This window comes from Marmota flaviventris, chromosome 6, assembly GCF_047511675.1.
Source record: "Marmota flaviventris isolate mMarFla1 chromosome 6, mMarFla1.hap1, whole genome shotgun sequence".
Lineage (NCBI taxonomy): Eukaryota > Metazoa > Chordata > Mammalia > Rodentia > Sciuridae > Marmota > Marmota flaviventris.
The window spans coordinates 85325987-85345216 of record NC_092503.1 but is presented as its reverse complement, the minus strand read 5'-3'; the positions used below and the strand labels follow the sequence as shown (position 1 = coordinate 85345216).

Here is a 19230-nt window from a genome sequence, read left to right as displayed (position 1 = left end):
ATACCACAGCTGTTGGCTGGAATATTCTGTAGATGTCTGTTAAATCTGTTTGATCTATAGTATAATCCAACTTTGATTTTTTTTGGTTCATTTTTTTTTGTCTGGATGATATGTCTATTGGTGAGAGAAGGGTAGTAAGTTCCCCACTATCGTTGTATTAGGGCATCTCTCTCCCTTTATGTCTAGTAGCATTTGTTTTATAAAACTGGGTGCCCAACATTCAGTGAATTTATATTTATAATTGTTATATCTTCTTGATGTATTGTTCCCTTGAATGATAGAAGCTATGTTAGTCAGCTTTTAGTTGCTGTGACCAAAATACATGACATGAACAACTTAGAAGGAAACATATTTCTTTTGGCTCATGGTTCCAAAGGATTCAGTCCATGCTTGACTGGTTTCAAGGCAGAAACATCATGGTAGGACATGATAAAGCTGCTCAGCTCATTGCAACTGGGAAGAAGAGAGAGATATAGGAAAGGACCAGGGACAGATGTAGTCCCCAAGGCCGTGCACCCAGGGAATTACTTCCTAAAGCCATGCCCTATCTTCCTACAATTACCACCCTGTGGTCCATTCAAGTTATTAAGCCATCAAATGGGTTAATCTACTGATGAGGCTATAGCCCACATAATACAATCATTTCCTAAAAGCTCCACCTCTGAACCTTACCATACTGGGGATCATACTTTGAATAGATGAACTTTTTGTGGAGACATTTCCAATCCAAACCATGACTATGTCCTTCTTTGTCTCCTTTTTGTCTCTCTCTCTTTTGATTTTTCTTAAGTCTATTTTGTTGCATACAATTATAGCTACACTGCTTTTTGGATTCTATTTGTTTGGAATACCTTTTCCATCTTTTCACGTCCTGTCTCTATTTGTCTTTGTAGGTGAGGTCAGTTTCTTGTGTGCAACATATTTTTGAGTCTTATTTCTTAATCCTTCAGCCCACCAGTGTCTTTTAATTGTAGAGTTAAGACCATTTATATTCAGAGTTATTATTGAAAAGGATATACTTGTCCCCCGCCATTTTGTTAACTTTCTTCTAGTTGTTTTGACTATCCTGTGTTTCTTCCTCTATTAGTTATTCTTAGATGTTTGCTGGCTTATTGCATTGGTAATGTCTGATTCTTTCCTGTTTCTCATTTGTGTGTCTACTCTTTTAGTGGGATTTATTTTTTTATGTTCTCTCATAATTGTGTTTATCTTTCTTCTTCTTCTTCTGGGTATAATATTTTCTTTTATAATTCTGGTCTAATGGTCATGATTTTTCTTTGTTTATGATTATCTTGGAAGGTCTTTGTTTTTTCTTTGATTCTGAAGGATAACCTTGATGGGTTTAGTAATTTTGGCAGTTATTTTCTTCTAGGACTATGTCCTCTTGGCTTTTTGAGTATCAGATGAGAAATCTGATGTTAGTTTACTGGTTTTGCCTTTAAATGTGACTTAGCACTTCTCTGTTTTAGATTGTAATATTCTTTCTTCATTCTGTACATTTGGCCATTTAACTATAATATGTTGTGCAAGGGTTCTTTTCTGATCATGTCTATTTGTAATTCTAAATTCCCCCTGTACCTGGATTTCCATATCTTTCCAAGACTTGGGAAATTTTATGTAATTATTTCATTGACTAGGTTTTCTGTGCCCTCTGTATGTTACTTTTTCCCTTTGGTATACCAATTATGTGGATGTTTGATTTTTTTAATGGTGTTTCAGAGATCTTGTATGTTCTCTTCATTCTTTTAATTTTTTTCTTTATTGCTATATGAATGAAATATTTTGGTAGAGTTGTTTTCAAAATCCAGTATTCTTTTTTTCTAATTGATCTACTCTGCTGTTGAGGCTTTCAACTGAGTATTTTATCTGACTTATTGTGCTTTTAATTTCTAAGATTTCTGTTTGGTTCTTTTTCAGATTCCATATATTTATTGACTTGCTCATTCATATTCTGCATTGTCTTCTTCAGTTCCTTCAATTATTAATTTATATTTGCCTGGATCTTATTGAGTTTTTAAAAAACTCATTCTTGTGAATTCTTGGCATTTCATCCCCTTCAGTATCCTTGAAATCTGTTACTATGGAGGTAGAAGTTATCGAAATATTACCTTATTTTTTCATGTCTCTTGTTTTTCTACATTGAGATTCATGCATTTGTTGCGATTGGTATCTCTTCCACATTTATGTTGTGTCCTTGTGGTTATGCAGCTTTCTTCTGACAATATGACTTAGGGTGTTGGCTTGTTGCATATTGTTGAGTTTATTTCCAGTGGACTATGTAGTGTAACTTTCCTGTAGCTTCTTTGGTTGTGATTTATCAGTTTGGGCCTAGAGTGTTCCATGTTGGAGTCAGAAAAGCCCCTACTCTCTCTGCAAGTCTTTAAGAGTGGAAACATTCAGGCAGATGTGGTATAGGAAGCAGGGTAGATGGAATGTGCCCTCTGTAGCCACTTCTATTAAGAGAGTGGAAGTCCCCATCAGGAGTTGGGATTTTCCACAGGTACTATTGATAGTAGCTTTGTTATGTGAAATCGATTCTGATGCTGGTTGCTCCAGTTGTGTTGAAGGGCCTCCTGAATCACTTGTCCTCTGATAAAAGATGGGGTGAAGATCTAGGTAATTCAAGAGGAGAGGGAAGGGACAGAGTTGAAATCACAGCTCCTTGCTGTGGCACTTACCTTAGTCTTATCAACCCTACATGATGAGACCAGTGCAGATGCAGCTTGTTAAAATTTTTCTCAGCTCTAATCAAACTAGTTGGGGCAGAATTCAGGTGGCATCAGGTGGCATCACTTTCCAAACCTGTATTCTTTCTGGAGGTTTTTAGCTAATACACGTGGGGCTATGGCAAGCACCAAACTAACAGGGTCTTGAACAAATTACTAGCCTTGAAGAGGTTGGGAAGACAGTGGAATAGTGACACCCCACACTGGCTTGCTCCTCTAGAGGATAGATGCAAAGCCTCATTTTGTAACTGCTTGAGGAGGTGAGCTTTGGCTTGTAAGACCATGCAAAGCTCTCAGAATTCTCCATGGATTGCTTCTACCCATACTGAGGATATGGGTACTTGGAAGGAACTAGATATGGAAAATTACACTCATTCTTCATTCATCCCCCCCCCCCCCCCCGTTTGTTCAGATTGCTGTGGTACAGCCAACTGCTGTTAATATTTCTGCAAGTGGTTTTGGATTTGCTATTTGTCAGGTATGTAATAATGTTTATTTTTAAGCTAAGTATGACTTTTAATAATAATTCTTTGGGAACATTGCTAAATTTTATCTTAGACGATTTGTATAAAATTCTTAATTATTTATTTCTATGACTTAGGTAAGATATACTACTCTTCTTTAGTAAAAGGTATTAGAGATGTTATGCACTAGTGAGTAGACAAGAGTCATGTATTGATAATCAATTTGAAAAATGAGTTTGGGGGATTATTTGCCTTTTGACGTGAGAGTTAAAATCTTTTAATATGATTCAAGTGAATAGTTGGGAACTCCCACTTTTTTGGTAAAAACACAATTCAGAAATTGTACTGTTGGTATAGTTTCTATTATTACCTGATGAACAAATACACATTTTACTTATGTATTCTGAATATTTGTCCAAGAATATAAAGGTCAGTGTGTCATTATAAGTTTTTGTCTTGAAAATAGGAAATGCATTCCTTTAATGTAAATCCTTATATAATAGTAAATAAAAAAATTAGAGCATGATTATGTTGAATGCTGTGGTACAGGAAGAAAACGAAAAGAAGCCTACTTTTTGTGATATAGCAGAGCTACAGTAAATTGGAAGTAGTATGAAAATACTGACTAGAATACGTATTACACTGAAAATACATGAAAATAATACAGACTTTAAAATCATCTCATTGGAACCCCAAATAATATCTGATAGGATTGAAAATGATTATACATATGAGTAAAAAACCAAACCAACCTCAAAACACTTGCCAAGAAAGTAATACAGTGGCTATTACTGAAAAATGGTACTTTCAAAAAAAATCAGTACACTAATTCTAATTGAGAGAACTGGTATGCTGCCAAGGGCAGGTATACCTTGCTTATTAGCAGGTATGATTTAGAAATTTCCTGATAATTTTAAACAATTATTTAGATTATTATTTACATTATTAAGAGAATGAGTACATAATCTCTGTTAATTTTTACTAACAAAGGCCATGGGAAAATTCTTATTCCTGAACTGTCTTAAAGCAAAGAGTAAATGCCAATGTAAATATTGCAGTATATTTTAGACAATATAAAAGTTATGTATGCTTAAATCAACAAATTGTTGGGATTCATTTTCGATAAGCCAAATATAGATGAATCACTGAAACCGAATGCTTGTTACTTAAGGTTTGAAGGACACAGGGATAACTGTGGTACCTAGTATTTAGAATGTTCATTGTCCCATGTCTATATAAATATGTGGAAAACAAATAGAAATGACCAATAGCCTCTTCTTATACTGGAGGGAAATAATTGGAAAAACGTTGGTCACCCAGAAATGGATATTGAGATTCTTGTGTTCTGGAAGAAGAAGAGCTCAGAAAACTATTATATTTGTAGTAGCTGTTAAATTCTTTTGGGTAATAAAATGCTAAGCTGTTGGAAATCAACTGCAAGATCTCTTGGAGGTCTATGTGAAGTGTAGAGCTTTACTGTGATCCATACATAAGTCCTAACACTTAGTTGTAGATGGGTATTAATTATGACACAGTGGAAAAATCTAATAGTCCTTGTTTGATGACATTGATCTCTGAAGGGAAAATTGCATGCCACTGAAGGATCATGATGAAAATAACAAAGACCATCTCTCCAGTTTTATGAAACCATCAACTTCTTCTCCAGGAATAATTAAAATCAATAATTAAAATTATTCTTAAAATTAATAATCAATTATTGTAGTTTGGAAAGCATTGGAGAATGTCCAGAGTAAGATAATCAGGATGATCAAAGAGATGGAAGATTACATGATTATATGATGGAAGATTGTTGGGTTGTGATAGAATAAAAGACTACAACTCTTAGATTTGAAAAGTGAAGTTTAGTGAGAAGATTTTTTCAAAGTATCTAAATATAGGAAGGACACTAATGTTTACTTCTGAGGGGTATGTGTATGTGTGTAGAAATAAAAGAAAATATAATATTGCATATTAATATTCAGCTTTATGAACCTTGGTAGTAAAAAAAGTGGATGAAATAAAACAATTAAGTAGATTCTGTTTCATCTTGGGATGAGAATGGCCTAGGAAATTTTGAGTACATTCCTAAACTTCTGATTTAGGATCACTTTGAGGAAGATACTGGCCCTCACACTGCCCCAGTATTCCCGTAGCACTTTTCACATCAGTGGTGGGCACTGACTGTGTTCTGTAAAAGACCCATTTGACTTCAAGTCCATCATTTTATCATCTTTGAAAAGCATTATATCATGAAAAAGAATCCCCAGCAGCTGAACAGGCAATGTTTTAGTTTTCATTTATCTTACTGAGAGATTTTTTGGTTCCAGTTTGTGAAAAACATTCCATTTGGTGTTAAAGTTAGAAATTCGATAAAACTCTCAAGAAGATAGCTCCACCCTTTCCTCTCAAGGGTGTGCTTTATATTCTTTATAAAAACAATATCCCATGAATATTATACACTGTTTTATGGTGCTTGCTTTGGAATATTACCTAAAATTTTTGATATAGATTTTTTTTCCTTTGTTTTGGTACTAGGGATAGAATCTAGGTTCTTGTGCATGATAGGCAGATGCTCTAACGCTGACCTACAACCCCACCCTTACCTACAATTTTAAAAATAATTTTTAAATAATATTTTGTAATAATTATTGGCCAGTGAAATGAGTTTTTTCTAGTTGTGAAGGTTACAAATCTTTTTGGTTTATCCCAAAGAGAATCATTAGCTAATATTTAGAATGTAAAATGATGGCAATTGATTGTTAATAAATATATTGCTAATTTATTATTTCTGCTAATTTGTTATTTATTGCAGTTCAATGTTATTTATAATGTGAAAGATTCAGGGTCTTTTAGAAGAAAAAGTTCTATCCAAAAGCAAGAAGGCTTTGATTTAGATGTTGAAGTAAAAGATAATAAAGATGATATCAATCATGTGAATTTGAATGTGTGTACAAGGTAGGTATCTCTTTAGGTCCTTCCTCTTCTTTAAAAATAGATTTGAAGATTTAATTATGTATAGTTATCAAACTATATGTAGGGACTTTTATTTCATGAAGAATTCAGTTATGTAATTATGACTTCAGATTACAGACTAAAAGTACTGCTGATTGTTTTCAGCATTTCTTAGACATGTCCAGAAATTGTTCACAAGTTTTTGTTGTATTTTATAACATACTAGAATATAAAAATATATATAAATTCAAATCTAATTTAGTAAAACTTTAACCAGTCATGTTTAACATTCCAAAATAGTTATTTATTGCTGTTAAGTCATTTTTCTGTCAAAATAATTTCATTTCAGGTTCAGATTTAACCTTAACTTTTTATACTTTTTTAGTCTGTTTTTTATTAGTGATATATATATATATATATATATATATATATATATATATATATATTATGTCATTCTGACATTTCATAAATGCATATAACATATTTTGCTCCATTTAACTTTTATACATTTGACCCTGAACTTTATAAGAGCATGCACATTCAATGAAGAAAAGTTTTTTTTAGATGCACTGAAAATATTCCAGTTTAGATTTGCATCTTGAATAATTAGAACCTGTCTGGAAGTACTTAATTGAGGTAATTCTTAGATGGGTTTGTATCCAGAGCATCTGAGGGTCTTAAGTCATAAGAAAAGAGATTCTACCTCAGAACTGCTGACTTCACAGTAAGGCTGTGAAGCTGCCTCTTCAGCTTCTTGGTCATACTAATGCACACACAAGTTTGAGAACAACTCTGAGAAAAGTTCTTGAATCAAGAGGCTTTGCAGGTTCTTCCTTCTCAGTCTTTCCTGTTACATCTGCATTTTTTGGTGTGAGCTGGGAGCTACTATGAAAGGATGCACTAACACCAAGGAATTGCTGTCTGCACTTTTCAAATATCCCATACCATTATGATTGAACTTAGCTTGTTGTTGGGCTGAAGGTCACTGGTGTGGTTCAGAGCTTCCAGATGTTCCTCAAGGCCATCTCTAAGTGTTCGTCCTGATGTTCAACCGATGCCTGAATCACCTGCATTATCACTACCATTTGTACTATCTTTGGGCCTTCTTATTCATGACTTTGGGACACAGTGTCACATATTTGCACCTTGCATTACCTTCTTGGACATTCTGTACTAGGAAAAGCAGCATCTCTGCAATGGCTTCCTTTTCAGCTAAGAAGGAAGTGGGGCTCCTATTATTATTATTGTTATTTACTAGGTTTGCAGTTGGTCTCTGTTCAAGAATGACAACATCAAATTGTTGTTATTGTCAACAATCAACCTACATTTATCACAAATCTATATGCCAGGCACTGTACAAAACGCTTTTACATGCATCTCATTTAGGCCTCTCAATTACTCCATGCACTAAATGCTATTATTTTCCCTGTTTTTTTCTTTCACTCATTCATTCACTCTATAAATATTGGTGAAGTCTCTTCTGTATGTCAGTAGTCAGGCATGAGAATATAATGCTGAGCCAAAAAAAGACACCAGGTTGCCTTCATGGAATTTACTGTTTGGAAGGGGAGGCAGAAATGAATACAAAGTATCCTCAAAGCAAGTCTAAAATTGTGGTTTTGAAAAAGTCAGAAAAGAGCTTTGTGGAGCTGTGAGAGGGGGATTTGACCTCTCAGGGACATCAAGTGAAGAAACAGATGAGGAAATGAAGTAGAACCATGATTCAGATCATGAAGAGACCTATTTATTTATTTATCTATATTTTTGGTGCTGGGGATTGAACCTAGGGCTTTGAACATACTGTAGGCAAGCTGAACTACATCCTCTGAACTACATCTCTGGCTAGAGATCTCCTCGTTTGTATGGGGGTTTATGTAAGGAAGCAGGATTTTAAATCTTAATACAGTATGAGGAATAAAATGGGCAACAGACATTGATTGGTAGTTAGATCCTGAAGAAGGAAATGTCTTCATGTGAAAGTGGAGGTTTTATAAAAGGTCAGCTGGTCCATCTGTCCTTCTTTTCTCCTTTCCTTCTTTTCTTTCTTCTTTCTTACATAACAGTGGATCAAACCCAGGGCATCATGTATGCTAGGAAAATGTTTTACCTCTGAACTACATTTCCAGTCCTTTTATTTTATTTTGAGACAGGGTCTCACTAAGTTGCCCAGGCTGTCCTTGAACTTGAGATACTCCTGCCTCAGCCTCACAAGTAGCTAGGATTACACAGGCATATGCCATTGTTCTGGCTATGAAGACTTTTAAATGCAACTGCTAGTTTTCTGAGAAAAGCTATTACATCAAACACAAACAACATAAAAATAATTGAATTTAATAATAATTTTCAGTAATAAAAAGCACTGAATTTTATTTTTAGTGATACTTTATAAAAATATTGCCTGATAATACAGGCATTTTATTCCTATCAACAGGGTCTAAGACGTGACCTCAGACAAGGTTTTCTGTGGGGCAGGATAATTTAGCAAATTCTTCGTTGGCTAGTAAACTAGTCTTTCAAATGCCTTTGGTCAACCAAGGTGCTTTGACAAGGTAGTGAAAGTATAATCTGAATTATACTTTTAAGCATCTAAAAAGATTAACTGTTCTTCTCATCTTTAATTTTTGCTCACATGCAAACTCCTCTGGTTTCAATCCACTTACTAAGTTTTCAATAGCACCTACTTTGGCTAAGTGCATTGCCCAGCAGATGGTTTCAGTTGCTTCAGAGTGCTGAGCCAGCTGAGGTTAGAAGTTGCATTGAATGGCTTTTCAATCAGTCATGTTTGGCAGGCATCCGCTTGCTGCTCTAAAAAGCAAACTTTTCTAATCAGCCTTCTTGCTTTTGCCATCAAATGGGACAACAGGAAGTAACTTAACAATACTATGATCCTTTTGTGTTGGAGGCAAACTTCTTTCTATAACCACACGAAACTCCTGTTCCAGATGAAAAACTTCTGCCACCTATTTGTTTTCAAAAAATATGTATTTTGAAGGAGACAACATGTTGTTGGTGCCCAGATTCTTTGATGCTCACACTGTGGTGTTGAGCTGGGAGTTACTATAAGGGTGAGGTGGGAGGTGTGACAGGGTGAAAGAATGCAGTGCAATAAAGCTTTCCAAGGCTTGCAGATCTCTCAGGGTGGCTCAAGAAAACATGTACTGTGCTCAGTGTGTGTGTGAAAACAAAGGGGAAAGCCTCTCCCTGCTAGATTTCTTTTTCTAAAACCAGATGAAGAAAACCTGCAGGCTTGGTTGGCATCTGCCACTAAGTGGTCAAGCAGTGTCTCCTCTAAAGGTCTTGGGCTTTCAGCTGGAAAGTTTGATGCTGTTAACTTTTGAGAAAGTGAAAATGACATACAGTTTGGAATCACCACTGAAAGCACCACTAGAATTTGTCGAAAGGATGTGCGTTGTACTTGTGACAACCTCAAAGCACAAGCCTGTTGGATTATAGACATTTCATCCTATCTGTCCAGTGACCTCATTGTTGTATTAGCATTACTCTTATGGTTGAAAGAATATTACACATGTAGGAAAAGGGTAACCTGTTCAGAAATATTCTACAATCATTTTTTTGAACTTAAATGGTATTAGAGTAATATTTTGCAGTTTTAATTTTTGTCTGAAAATCATTTCCTAACAATTTATAGCTTTTCCTGAAGGATTTTCTCCTTTTTTCTTTTTCTTTCTTTCTTTTTTTTTGATGTAGGTTTTTGGGCCCGGATAGGAGTGGCATGGCCCTTATGGAAGTTAACCTTCTTAGTGGCTTTACTGTGCCTTCAGATGCAATTCCTCTAAGCGAGACAGTGAAGAAGGTGGAACATGATCATGGAAAGCTCAACCTCTATTTAGATTCTGTAAGTAGTAAAACCTAAGTTTCAAAAAGGTAATTATTGATAAAGTCACCATTTTTTTGTGCTCAGAAATCTACCTTAGGGAATGGGGATGTAACTCAGAGGTAGAATGCTTGCCTAGCAAGTGGGAAGCCTTAGGTTTAATCCCCAGAAATACACACACACATACACACACACACACAGAGTCTTTCTTACTTATGTTTTCTTTAAGTCATTATTCTTTTGGCTTTTTGTGTCCCTGAATGATTTTAACATGACGACCATGTTAAAGGACATTAAAAAGACATCACCGTAAAATTAGTTTAGAGTTATTATTAATGATGAGCCTGAGGAAGATCTTGATAATGAAATCATTATTTCATGTTAGATGCAAAATGTGTAGAGATTGCCATCTTATCAGTTCAGAAATTCAGACCAGATCTCAATTTGAGAACCCCTCTATCTTCAGGAATTGCTAAACATACTTGCTCAGATGCTGAGGATGAAAGCTTTAATTACATGTTCTAAAATGCTCTTGTGAAGTTTTTAACAAATCTCTAAGTGATTATTATTCCTGTCTTAAAAGGTTATGTGCTTAGGGTTGGGGATGTGGCCCAGGGCCAGAGCGCTTGTCTGGCACGTGAGAGGCCCTACATTCTATACCCAACATCAAGAAGAAACAAAAAGGTGCTTAAATTATAGAAGAATATTGTCAGAGGTTTGGTCTACACCAAGAATTATATGCAACTGTTTCCATTGCTGTCTGAGTGGTACTGATCCAAAGATAAGAGTAAAAATCATGGCAGGAAGAGGTTAGGGAGGAATTCCAGCCTTGACTTGTTAGGTTTCAAAATTGCTGGTATGTGAATTTTTTCTCTTCTTCTAGCATCTATATGAAACTCAGAGGTTGAACTGAAACTGATTTCTAAGCATTCTTGGGATTGCATGTTACATGGGAGGAACTCATATGTTTCTTATTCCAGTTTTGCTAAGTATGAGTCAGAAATATACTAAATATTGCTAAATATTTACCTTTAAAAAGCTAGATCCTGAATGTTCTTCTTTGTTTCAGCACTTCAGAAATCACTCTGATTAAAGTCCTGTTAAAGCTAATTTAGTCTTTAAGTTACTTTGCTGTTAAGGAATTTTCTTATATTAAATTATGCTTGAAAGCCATGGACCTGATTTGGAACTTAAAAAAAAGTTTAAAGTTTTTATTTAGTAATTGTTTCTGGAGTTTGTCTTGCATCTTTGATGTGCTTGTTAATGTTTTAATTTGAGTGCCCAATAATCTCTGATTGATTTAATTTTTTTCATTTACTGCTATTGGTATATAATGAATGTTTGAAGGAATTTATTAATTTTTGATTTCTTAACTGACATTATTTGTCAGATTGGCATAAACTGCTCCTCCTGGAGTGAGGGAGGCTGGCCTTTTGTATGTGTGTGGTACTGAGGATTGAACTCAGGGGTGCTCTACCATTGAGCTACATCTCCAGCTCTTTTCATTATTTTGAGAAAGGGTCTTGTTAAATTGTCCACGCTGGCCTCGAGCTTGTGACCTCCTGCACCAGCCTCCTAAGTATCTGTGATTATAGACATGCACCACTGCACCCGGTTGAGGTGGGCCTTTGGTACTCCACATTGATCAGGGGTATACCTAATTGTGGGGTGCACCCCCACCTCAGGGCTTCACTTACTGCATGAGGTGGCCCACATAAGCTGAGGGTAATTCTCTGGAGGAGGGGGCTTCTGTGAATCATTAAAGGACAGGTGCACTCTCTGAAAGAGAGGATTTGGATAAGGAACCATGTCCCCAGAAGCATGCACCCTTAGGCTGAATGTTTGCTTAACAACTCTAATTCTCAATATCCCTTTCAGCAAAATAGAACTAAGAACAATACCTGACTTGTAAGGGTTGCTTTACAAGGTAGAAAAGATAATTAATAGAAAGTATTTATTGCAGTACATGGTAAGTACAAGTCTTCCCTAAATATCAGTTTCTGTTTCCTAAAAGGGTAAGAAAAAGATCTCTCTTACTTTTTTATGAACACATGGTGTGCCAACCCATAACCCCTTAAAAGTCTTTTTTGTATTTTTCAAGGTAAATGAAACCCAATTTTGTATTGATATTCCTGCTGTGAGAAACTTTAAGGTTTCAAATACCCAAGATGCTTCTGTATCCATAGTGGATTACTATGAACCAAGTAAGTTGTGGTCTGGAGTTCATAATTGTTAGAGTCTGTAAACAAGTCAAAATAACACCTGGCATTTTGCCAGGGGAATGTTAGAGTTAGTAAACAAGTCTGGATGGTGCCTGGCAAAATGCCAGAGGGAGTGGCTTGAGAAGTAACAAAAGTGAGCCATTAAGTGTGGAGATTCCTGATTGGTTGACTGATGTATCTAGTTTATGCTAATTAGATAAGCTGTGTGGAATGTATAAATACTGCTCCTGTCCTGTAATAAACGGCTCCCACTCCTGCTGTATCAATCTACACAAGTTGTTCGTTACCCCCTGGTTATTTTGCTGCAGCCAGACTGCGGCACATAATACTTTACAAGTGAAGCCAGGCATTCAGTTATCATTCTTCTATTCACAAGAAGTGGGGGCAAGTGTAGGAGGTGGCCTCTAGGAGGTGAGCTTTCTATTTGAATGAAGACGATTGATAATTTACAATCATTGCTAATGACAACATTTAGCATAAAAATGTTATATAGAGTGACATTTTCGCTAATTTTTTTTTGTTTTTGTTTTTTTGATACCGGGATTGAACTCAGGGGCACTCAACCAATGAGTCACACTCTAGTCCTATTCTGTATTTTATTTACTAAGTTGCTTAGTATCTCCCTTTTGCTGAGGCTGGCTTTGAACTCATGATGCTCCTGCCTCAACCTCCCAAACCACTGGGATTATAGGCATGCACCACAGTGCCCGGCATGTTTTAGGTTTTTAATTCATAATCACAAACTTCAGAGGAGAAGGTGATGAAAGAATCATCACCTTGTGGTTTTATTTATTTATTTTTGCTTCTATTTCAAGCTTCTATTCTATCAGGCTCCTGCTGTCAAGTTGGAGCTTTTTAAGGAAAGAACATTTGCAGTTGTTTCTTCATTGGGAAGGACTGATGTTTTGCTAAAACTTTTATGCATTATAAAAGGATTTTTCTTAGTGTATCGAGAAAAATACAGACTGGAAGATAACTTCTTTGATTTGACTATTAATGTTTTATTTTATAAAATGATAGGAATTTAGGATGTGAAAATAGCTGGCCTAGAGATAGCCCAAGTTAATTGTGAATAATCTACTTTCATCACAGAGTGACTTTCTGTGAGTGTGGGATCTCTGGGCTAATGTTTCTAATTTTAATGAGTCTTATCCTGAATAAGCACTCAATCATCAGAATGCATGAGAAGGATAAACCTTCTCTTATGGTAGGTAGTTTCAGATAATTACATGTTAAAAAAATGAACTTGATCACTATATACTTAAGTTTTGATAGTGCTTGACAGAGTATTCAAGACTCTCTTTCTGAGTTTTTCTCTTGCCTTATTCCTCCTGTTGGGATTGAAGACGAGAAAACCCTTGGCGGGATATTTTGCAAAAACAGGAGTAGCACTCTTTTTTCCTGGTAGAGAGATGAGATCCACCACAGAGACCCAATGACTGTACCTTGCTAGCCAACTTTGTTATTTAACCTGGTTGCAAAATCCCCCAATTAATGTTTCTTAGGTGCACGGGAAACATTTCAAGCATTTAAGAAATGAAAAAGATTCCTTCTATATAAATTTTTTTGGTGTGTGTAAAACAACCTATTTATGAGGATGCCATTGAAAAATGAGATTATGAGAAAGATAAGAATAATTAAACCCACCAATTCATTTTTAAAAATTCCAAAACAGGTTTGTGATTTACAAAACAATTACACAGAAACTAGAAAATAATGTTTTTTGTTATTAAAAATCATAAAATAAAACTCAGTTTTTTGTTTTGCAGTGAGCTCATTATAGTGCTCTATATAGCACTATAAATAGAACTAATAGACTCTTTATATAGTTTATAAAATATTTGTTTGTGCTATAAATTATACTCAGATTGAATAGTTTTTAACCCTATGTTCTCAAAGTTTTAAAACATTGAAACAAGGCATTGCATAGACAGACTTCACTACATACTTAAGTATTATTACTTTTTTTTGTTCACTTTTATTGGTGAATTGTAAGTATACATCATAGTGGAATTTATTGTTATATATTAGTACATGCACACAAGGTAACCATATAATTTGATCAATTTTGTTCCTCAGTCCCTTTCCTTTCTATTTATGTATTTTAAAATAAAGCCAGGGCCAATATTTTTTTCAGTTGTTATAATGATTAGAATTTGGTTTGCAGTTTGGGCCTTTCTTGAGCATTTCAGTTGTTTCTTGTAAAGAAAAAGAAAATGATGTGAAGAATGGAAAACTCACAAAAGTGTATTGAAATGCTCTTATGTTCTGGCAAATTCACTGTTTCTAAACAAGGGAGACGTGTAATCTGATGTTTGCCTCTCTGAACAGGGAGACAGGCGGTGAGAAGTTACAACTCCAGAGTGAAGCTGTCCTCTTGTGACCTTTGTGGAGACGTCCAGGGCTGCCATCCTTGTGAGGATGGAGCTTTAGGCTCCCTTCATCACTCTTCAATCCTTGTTATTTCCTGTGTCATGCTTCTGTTCTCTCTGCAATGTTGGTTGTAACTTATTTTTAAAGGACTCCATGTAAAATGAACATTTCCAAAAGTCATATATGATTTTTTTCATAATCCAATATTGCCTCTGACATATTTGAAAAACATTTTTTCCCACCTTCTGTGGGACTTGGGAGATGGTCATCAGGTCTTAGTATGTAGAATTGCATAGATTTCTTCACCTGACCTTGGTGGAGAAGATCAAAATGATTGCAGTTGTGTATCTTTTTTCTCCCTCTTGAAATCTTTTAGGATTGTTTTGAGAAGTGTTTGTTTTCTCCACAATAGAAGTGTTATTTTAGATTATCATTATTACCTAGGTTCTTCAGCATTATCACATTAACAGTTTGCTTTAGTATTCAAGATGGGTTTCCCTGGGAAACTGTAGGAAGAGCTTATTCTCTGTCCTTCCTACCCTAACCTTATTGCCCATCTCATGCCCCATGGTCTCAGTACATTTTTTTTTAAGTGGACACTACTTTCTTTTTAGAATGTAGGTAGTGAATTTTTAAGAGTTAAATGGTCTTTTCCCACTCCAAAACTTTTTACCTGTGCTCTCCTTTTTGTCTAGCGAGAATGAGAAAGGTTAAGCTCAGGGGTGAGGAACATACTGAAAACTGTTCTTAAGGGTGCTGCTGCTGAGCTCTGCCCTCAGGCCTCAGCCCCACACCTTGGCTGTGACAGGACAGAGTTCATTACTGCAGTATGTGCCTTAGGTGATTCAGACCAGAGTATCTTAGGACAGGAGATGATCTGAGCTACTCTGCACATCAGCCACAGCAGACTGACCTCCCTGTGGTCTGGGGAAGGGTCAGGATTTGTGGAGACCACAGAGTCTTGACATGACTGTTGATCTGAAGTTCCATAATGTTGGCCAGGGATCCTTAAAAACTTTTCCAGGCTCAGAGGTCTAAGCATCAGACTGCCAGCTGTCAAGTGACATTTGATGCTTGCTGTGGATCTTTAAGAATATTCCTGAATTCTGAGCACCTAGTTCATTAGTTACCCTGTTTTGTGAGGGTTGTATTTCTTTTTTCTGGGTGAGAATTTTAAAGGAAAATCTTTTTCCTGTTTCTTCCCTCATTTCCCCTTCTCTCTTCTTTCTTTTCTTCCTTTCAAATATATTGAAATATTTTAGACATATAAAAAAATTAGGCATTTTTTAAAAGTAAATCTGAGAAGTGGTTTAATTTTGCTCCTGACTCCATGGCTTTTTTCTTAAGTGCTGTGAAATTCTTGCCATGGGCTCCAGAGGGTGCTTTATAATATTTTCAGCTATTTAAAAATAAATTTATCAAAATCAAAGTATGCAAAGATATGTTTTAAAGTTAATTTTTAAAAAGAATGCTTATATTTAAAGAAATTATATTGGAGTGGATGTGTGTATATTACTCATGGATATTTTGGATATCATTATTTTAGTGCTTGCATCCTATTTGTAGAAAGTAGACCTTCAGAGAGTGGTAGTTAAATATTAAATATCTAATTTTCTTTTCAAGTGGAAATTTTTTTTTAATCTGTTCTACAGTCTGTTCTAAAAGTGGTACTTTTAATATTTGAGCCTCCATGTGATGATATCTGGCCTTTATACTCTGGGACTTCTTCTTAGGATGAAGTTAGGGAAGGGTGCTGGCAAAGGAAGTCCACCTCTCCTGCTCTTCCCAGGAACCTTGGACTATCCAAGGTTACATTTTGCAGTAAATAATTTACATTGAACTTCTAGTGTCATATAGTAGGAATGGAAAGGCCACTGGAAGACAGGTTCATTTAAAAACTAGAACTCAGATACTTTTTATATGAAGTACTTCAGATTTTCAGGTTAAAAGTTACCTTGTAACTCATCTCATTTTATATAAATATATTAAAAGTGAGGAGGAGAAAGAGGAGGAGAAAGGATGAGTTAGAACAGCCTCAAAGCGTGTGAGCTGTGGAGGTGTCCTGGCCTCTTCTACTACAGGCAATGGAGCTGGATCTTCAGTGTTTCAAGGCTGCAGACATAAGGAGAAAGGGTGTGAACATAGTCATGATAATTAACCAATAGCTCAGACTATTTTCTTCACATGTTGTGAGTAGTAATATTAAAAATACTCATTTTACCTTTAAGTTTGCTTGTGCTGAAGCTCGTCAATTGAGAATACTGTCAGTTTTGCTTACTCATATGAACTAATCTCATCTTTTCCACTGCCTGGGAATCTTATTAAGATACCAGCATATCTCACTTGCATTTTTGTCTGGCCAGTGGTTGCACAGACTGAATGTTGGGAATAACTAATAGCCAAAAAGTCCTAGAATAGAACACTTAATCCAGACCCACCATCTTAATGCCTTTAGTTACTGTTCCAAAAAAGAAATGAAAGCCCATTAGAGTGTGCTCAATCATTAAAAGGCTTCCTCTTTTTATATTCTCTGCTGCACCATGCTTTTCAAAATATTATAAAAGAAATATCTTGGGCTTAGTATTTCAGTTATGTTATAATATGGGGAGCAATGTGCTTATATAGAAAGCAGGTATATAGCAGGTATAAAGCAGGTATATAGTTTGTTCTTATCTATGCAACGTCATGTCCTAAACATAGGATTTTTCAGAATTGAAGGCACAACTTTCCCTGTGTCAATTCTGTTGAATCTGGGTATAGTTTTTTTTTTTTTTTTTTTTTGTGGACTGATTATATGAAAATAAAAAACGAATTTAGTCTTTATTTCTGCTTTTGCTAAATATGATTATAAATAGATTGGCAATATAATGTCAATTAACTTTGTTTTGACTTAATTTAGCTATTTAATTTGACATTTTTGGGTGTCCCATGACATTAAAAAATTGGAACTATGATTTTTCTTTTTTTTTTTTTTTTTTAAAGAGATCTTATTAGACTGCTCGCATAATCTGGAGTTCTCTTGTAACAACCTAACTTTTTGTAATTTGCTTTATTGAACTGTTGAATACTCATTTCTATAAAAATATGTTGTAAATACCTCTTTGGCAAGATTTCTCAGCACCAGGTTAGCAATTGTTTTGAGTCTGCCAAGTGACTACCATGGGTCAAGTTACTGTTGTTGGGTGCATAATTTCTTTCACATTGTAAATTTAAGACAAGTGGACTCACTCTTGGGTAAACCACCAGAACCTTTTACATTTTCAGAAGACAGCTCTGTTCAGCAGAAGAGTATATTTAACATTTCCCCATATTCTCACTCTTTAGTAAGGCTTAGCAGTTTTACGAACTTAACATTTTCTTGTTGCCTATTCAGATATTTATGTTAATATTAAGTATCTTAAATCACATTGGGAGGAATTTGAAGTTCAGTTATATTTTTTTATCATTACTTTGAGTCAAGGACTATTATTCTACTTTCTTCAAGAAACTAAACAGCAAAGGTAATTTTTAAATTAAGTACATACCAGTAAGAATTGGCTTTCATTAAAACTGTTTCTAGGCAGTGAGGTCTGTTTATATGTGCCTCATCAAAACCCAGTGTCATGTTGCATCATTCCTTAAATATATTGTCATTTTCATTCCAATTATAACACAGGAAAATACACATTTCTTAGATGATTTCCAAGTTTCTCATGTCAGAGGACACTTATATTGGTATGTGTGTGTCTCTATTATGGGAATTATATTGGCACATGTGTTGCTATGTTTAAGAATCTTTCTATGTCATATTGTTATGAGGTCAACACTTACCATCTTCTGCCCAGGGTATTGAATTGGTGGTAGAGGGTAGTTCCATGCTCCATTGGGAGGTTTTTAGGATTTATCTTTGATAATGTCAGTAGGACGTGGCTTGATTTTGGTCCTTCAAGCCTTTGGGTTTTGGACTTTTGGTAGGGTGCAGTTGATATGGTAAAGTAGATCCTTTTTGTACAAAGGAAACTGTATAAAGTTTCATTTGTAAATCCCTCACTTTGAGAAGCTGTTTTACATATGAGAAGAGTACTGTTGCAATAAAACATTATTTTTCCAGGAAGTAAAGCTTTATATATAGATCAAGGTGATTAAAAAAGTTTTTATTTTAAATGTTGGAATGCTGTGTTATTGTTACTTGCACCCTTTTATGTATACTTAATAGGAAATCATGATGTATCAATAAAAATAAAAATTACCACCTCTTTGTTATCTGTGTTCTTTTTATTTTAGCTCAAAACATGTTTATAGCACATCTTCCTTACTTAAATCTATTAATTATGCCATCTGGAATGTCTGAGGGCAGGTTAGAGTAAGCATTAATTTTACAAGGGGTTAACATGAGTGAGGTTTAAGACATTTGATCACCAGTTTCCTTCACCTTTCTCCTCATTCTTTGCTTTATGTGCTGGGGTGGGGTCTGTGGAGAAGGGGGTGATATACAAAATATGGACTGATTATATGGAAATAAAGTGGTTTATGTACACATAGGAAAACAGGGGCATGGACTATCATATCCAGAGTGCAATACTCCAAGTACACATTCTTGATTCCTACTCAACCTTATTTATTGCCACAAATTTTCAGGGCTCCTGTAAAATGATGAAGGATAGTGGTTCTTGGGGTGA

The 19230-nt window shown here is 35.3% G+C and overlaps 1 protein-coding gene across 3 annotated transcripts in view; it reads left to right on the top strand.

Annotated features, from left to right (window-relative positions):
• Window positions 1-18803, top strand: part of Cd109 (CD109 molecule) — a 182314-nt gene extending 163511 nt beyond the window's left edge. For all 3 annotated transcript variants that reach the window (XM_027928246.2, XM_071613256.1, XM_071613257.1), the window contains exons 30-34: window positions 3139-3204; window positions 6003-6145; window positions 9851-9998; window positions 12079-12181; window positions 14531-18803. In XM_027928246.2, coding sequence (XP_027784047.2) covers window positions 3139-3204; window positions 6003-6145; window positions 9851-9998; window positions 12079-12181; window positions 14531-14706 — 636 coding nt within the window. In that variant the 3' untranslated portion in view covers window positions 14707-18803. The remainder of the gene's footprint in view (window positions 1-3138; window positions 3205-6002; window positions 6146-9850; window positions 9999-12078; window positions 12182-14530) is intronic.
• Window positions 18804-19230: the final 427 nt, after the last annotated feature.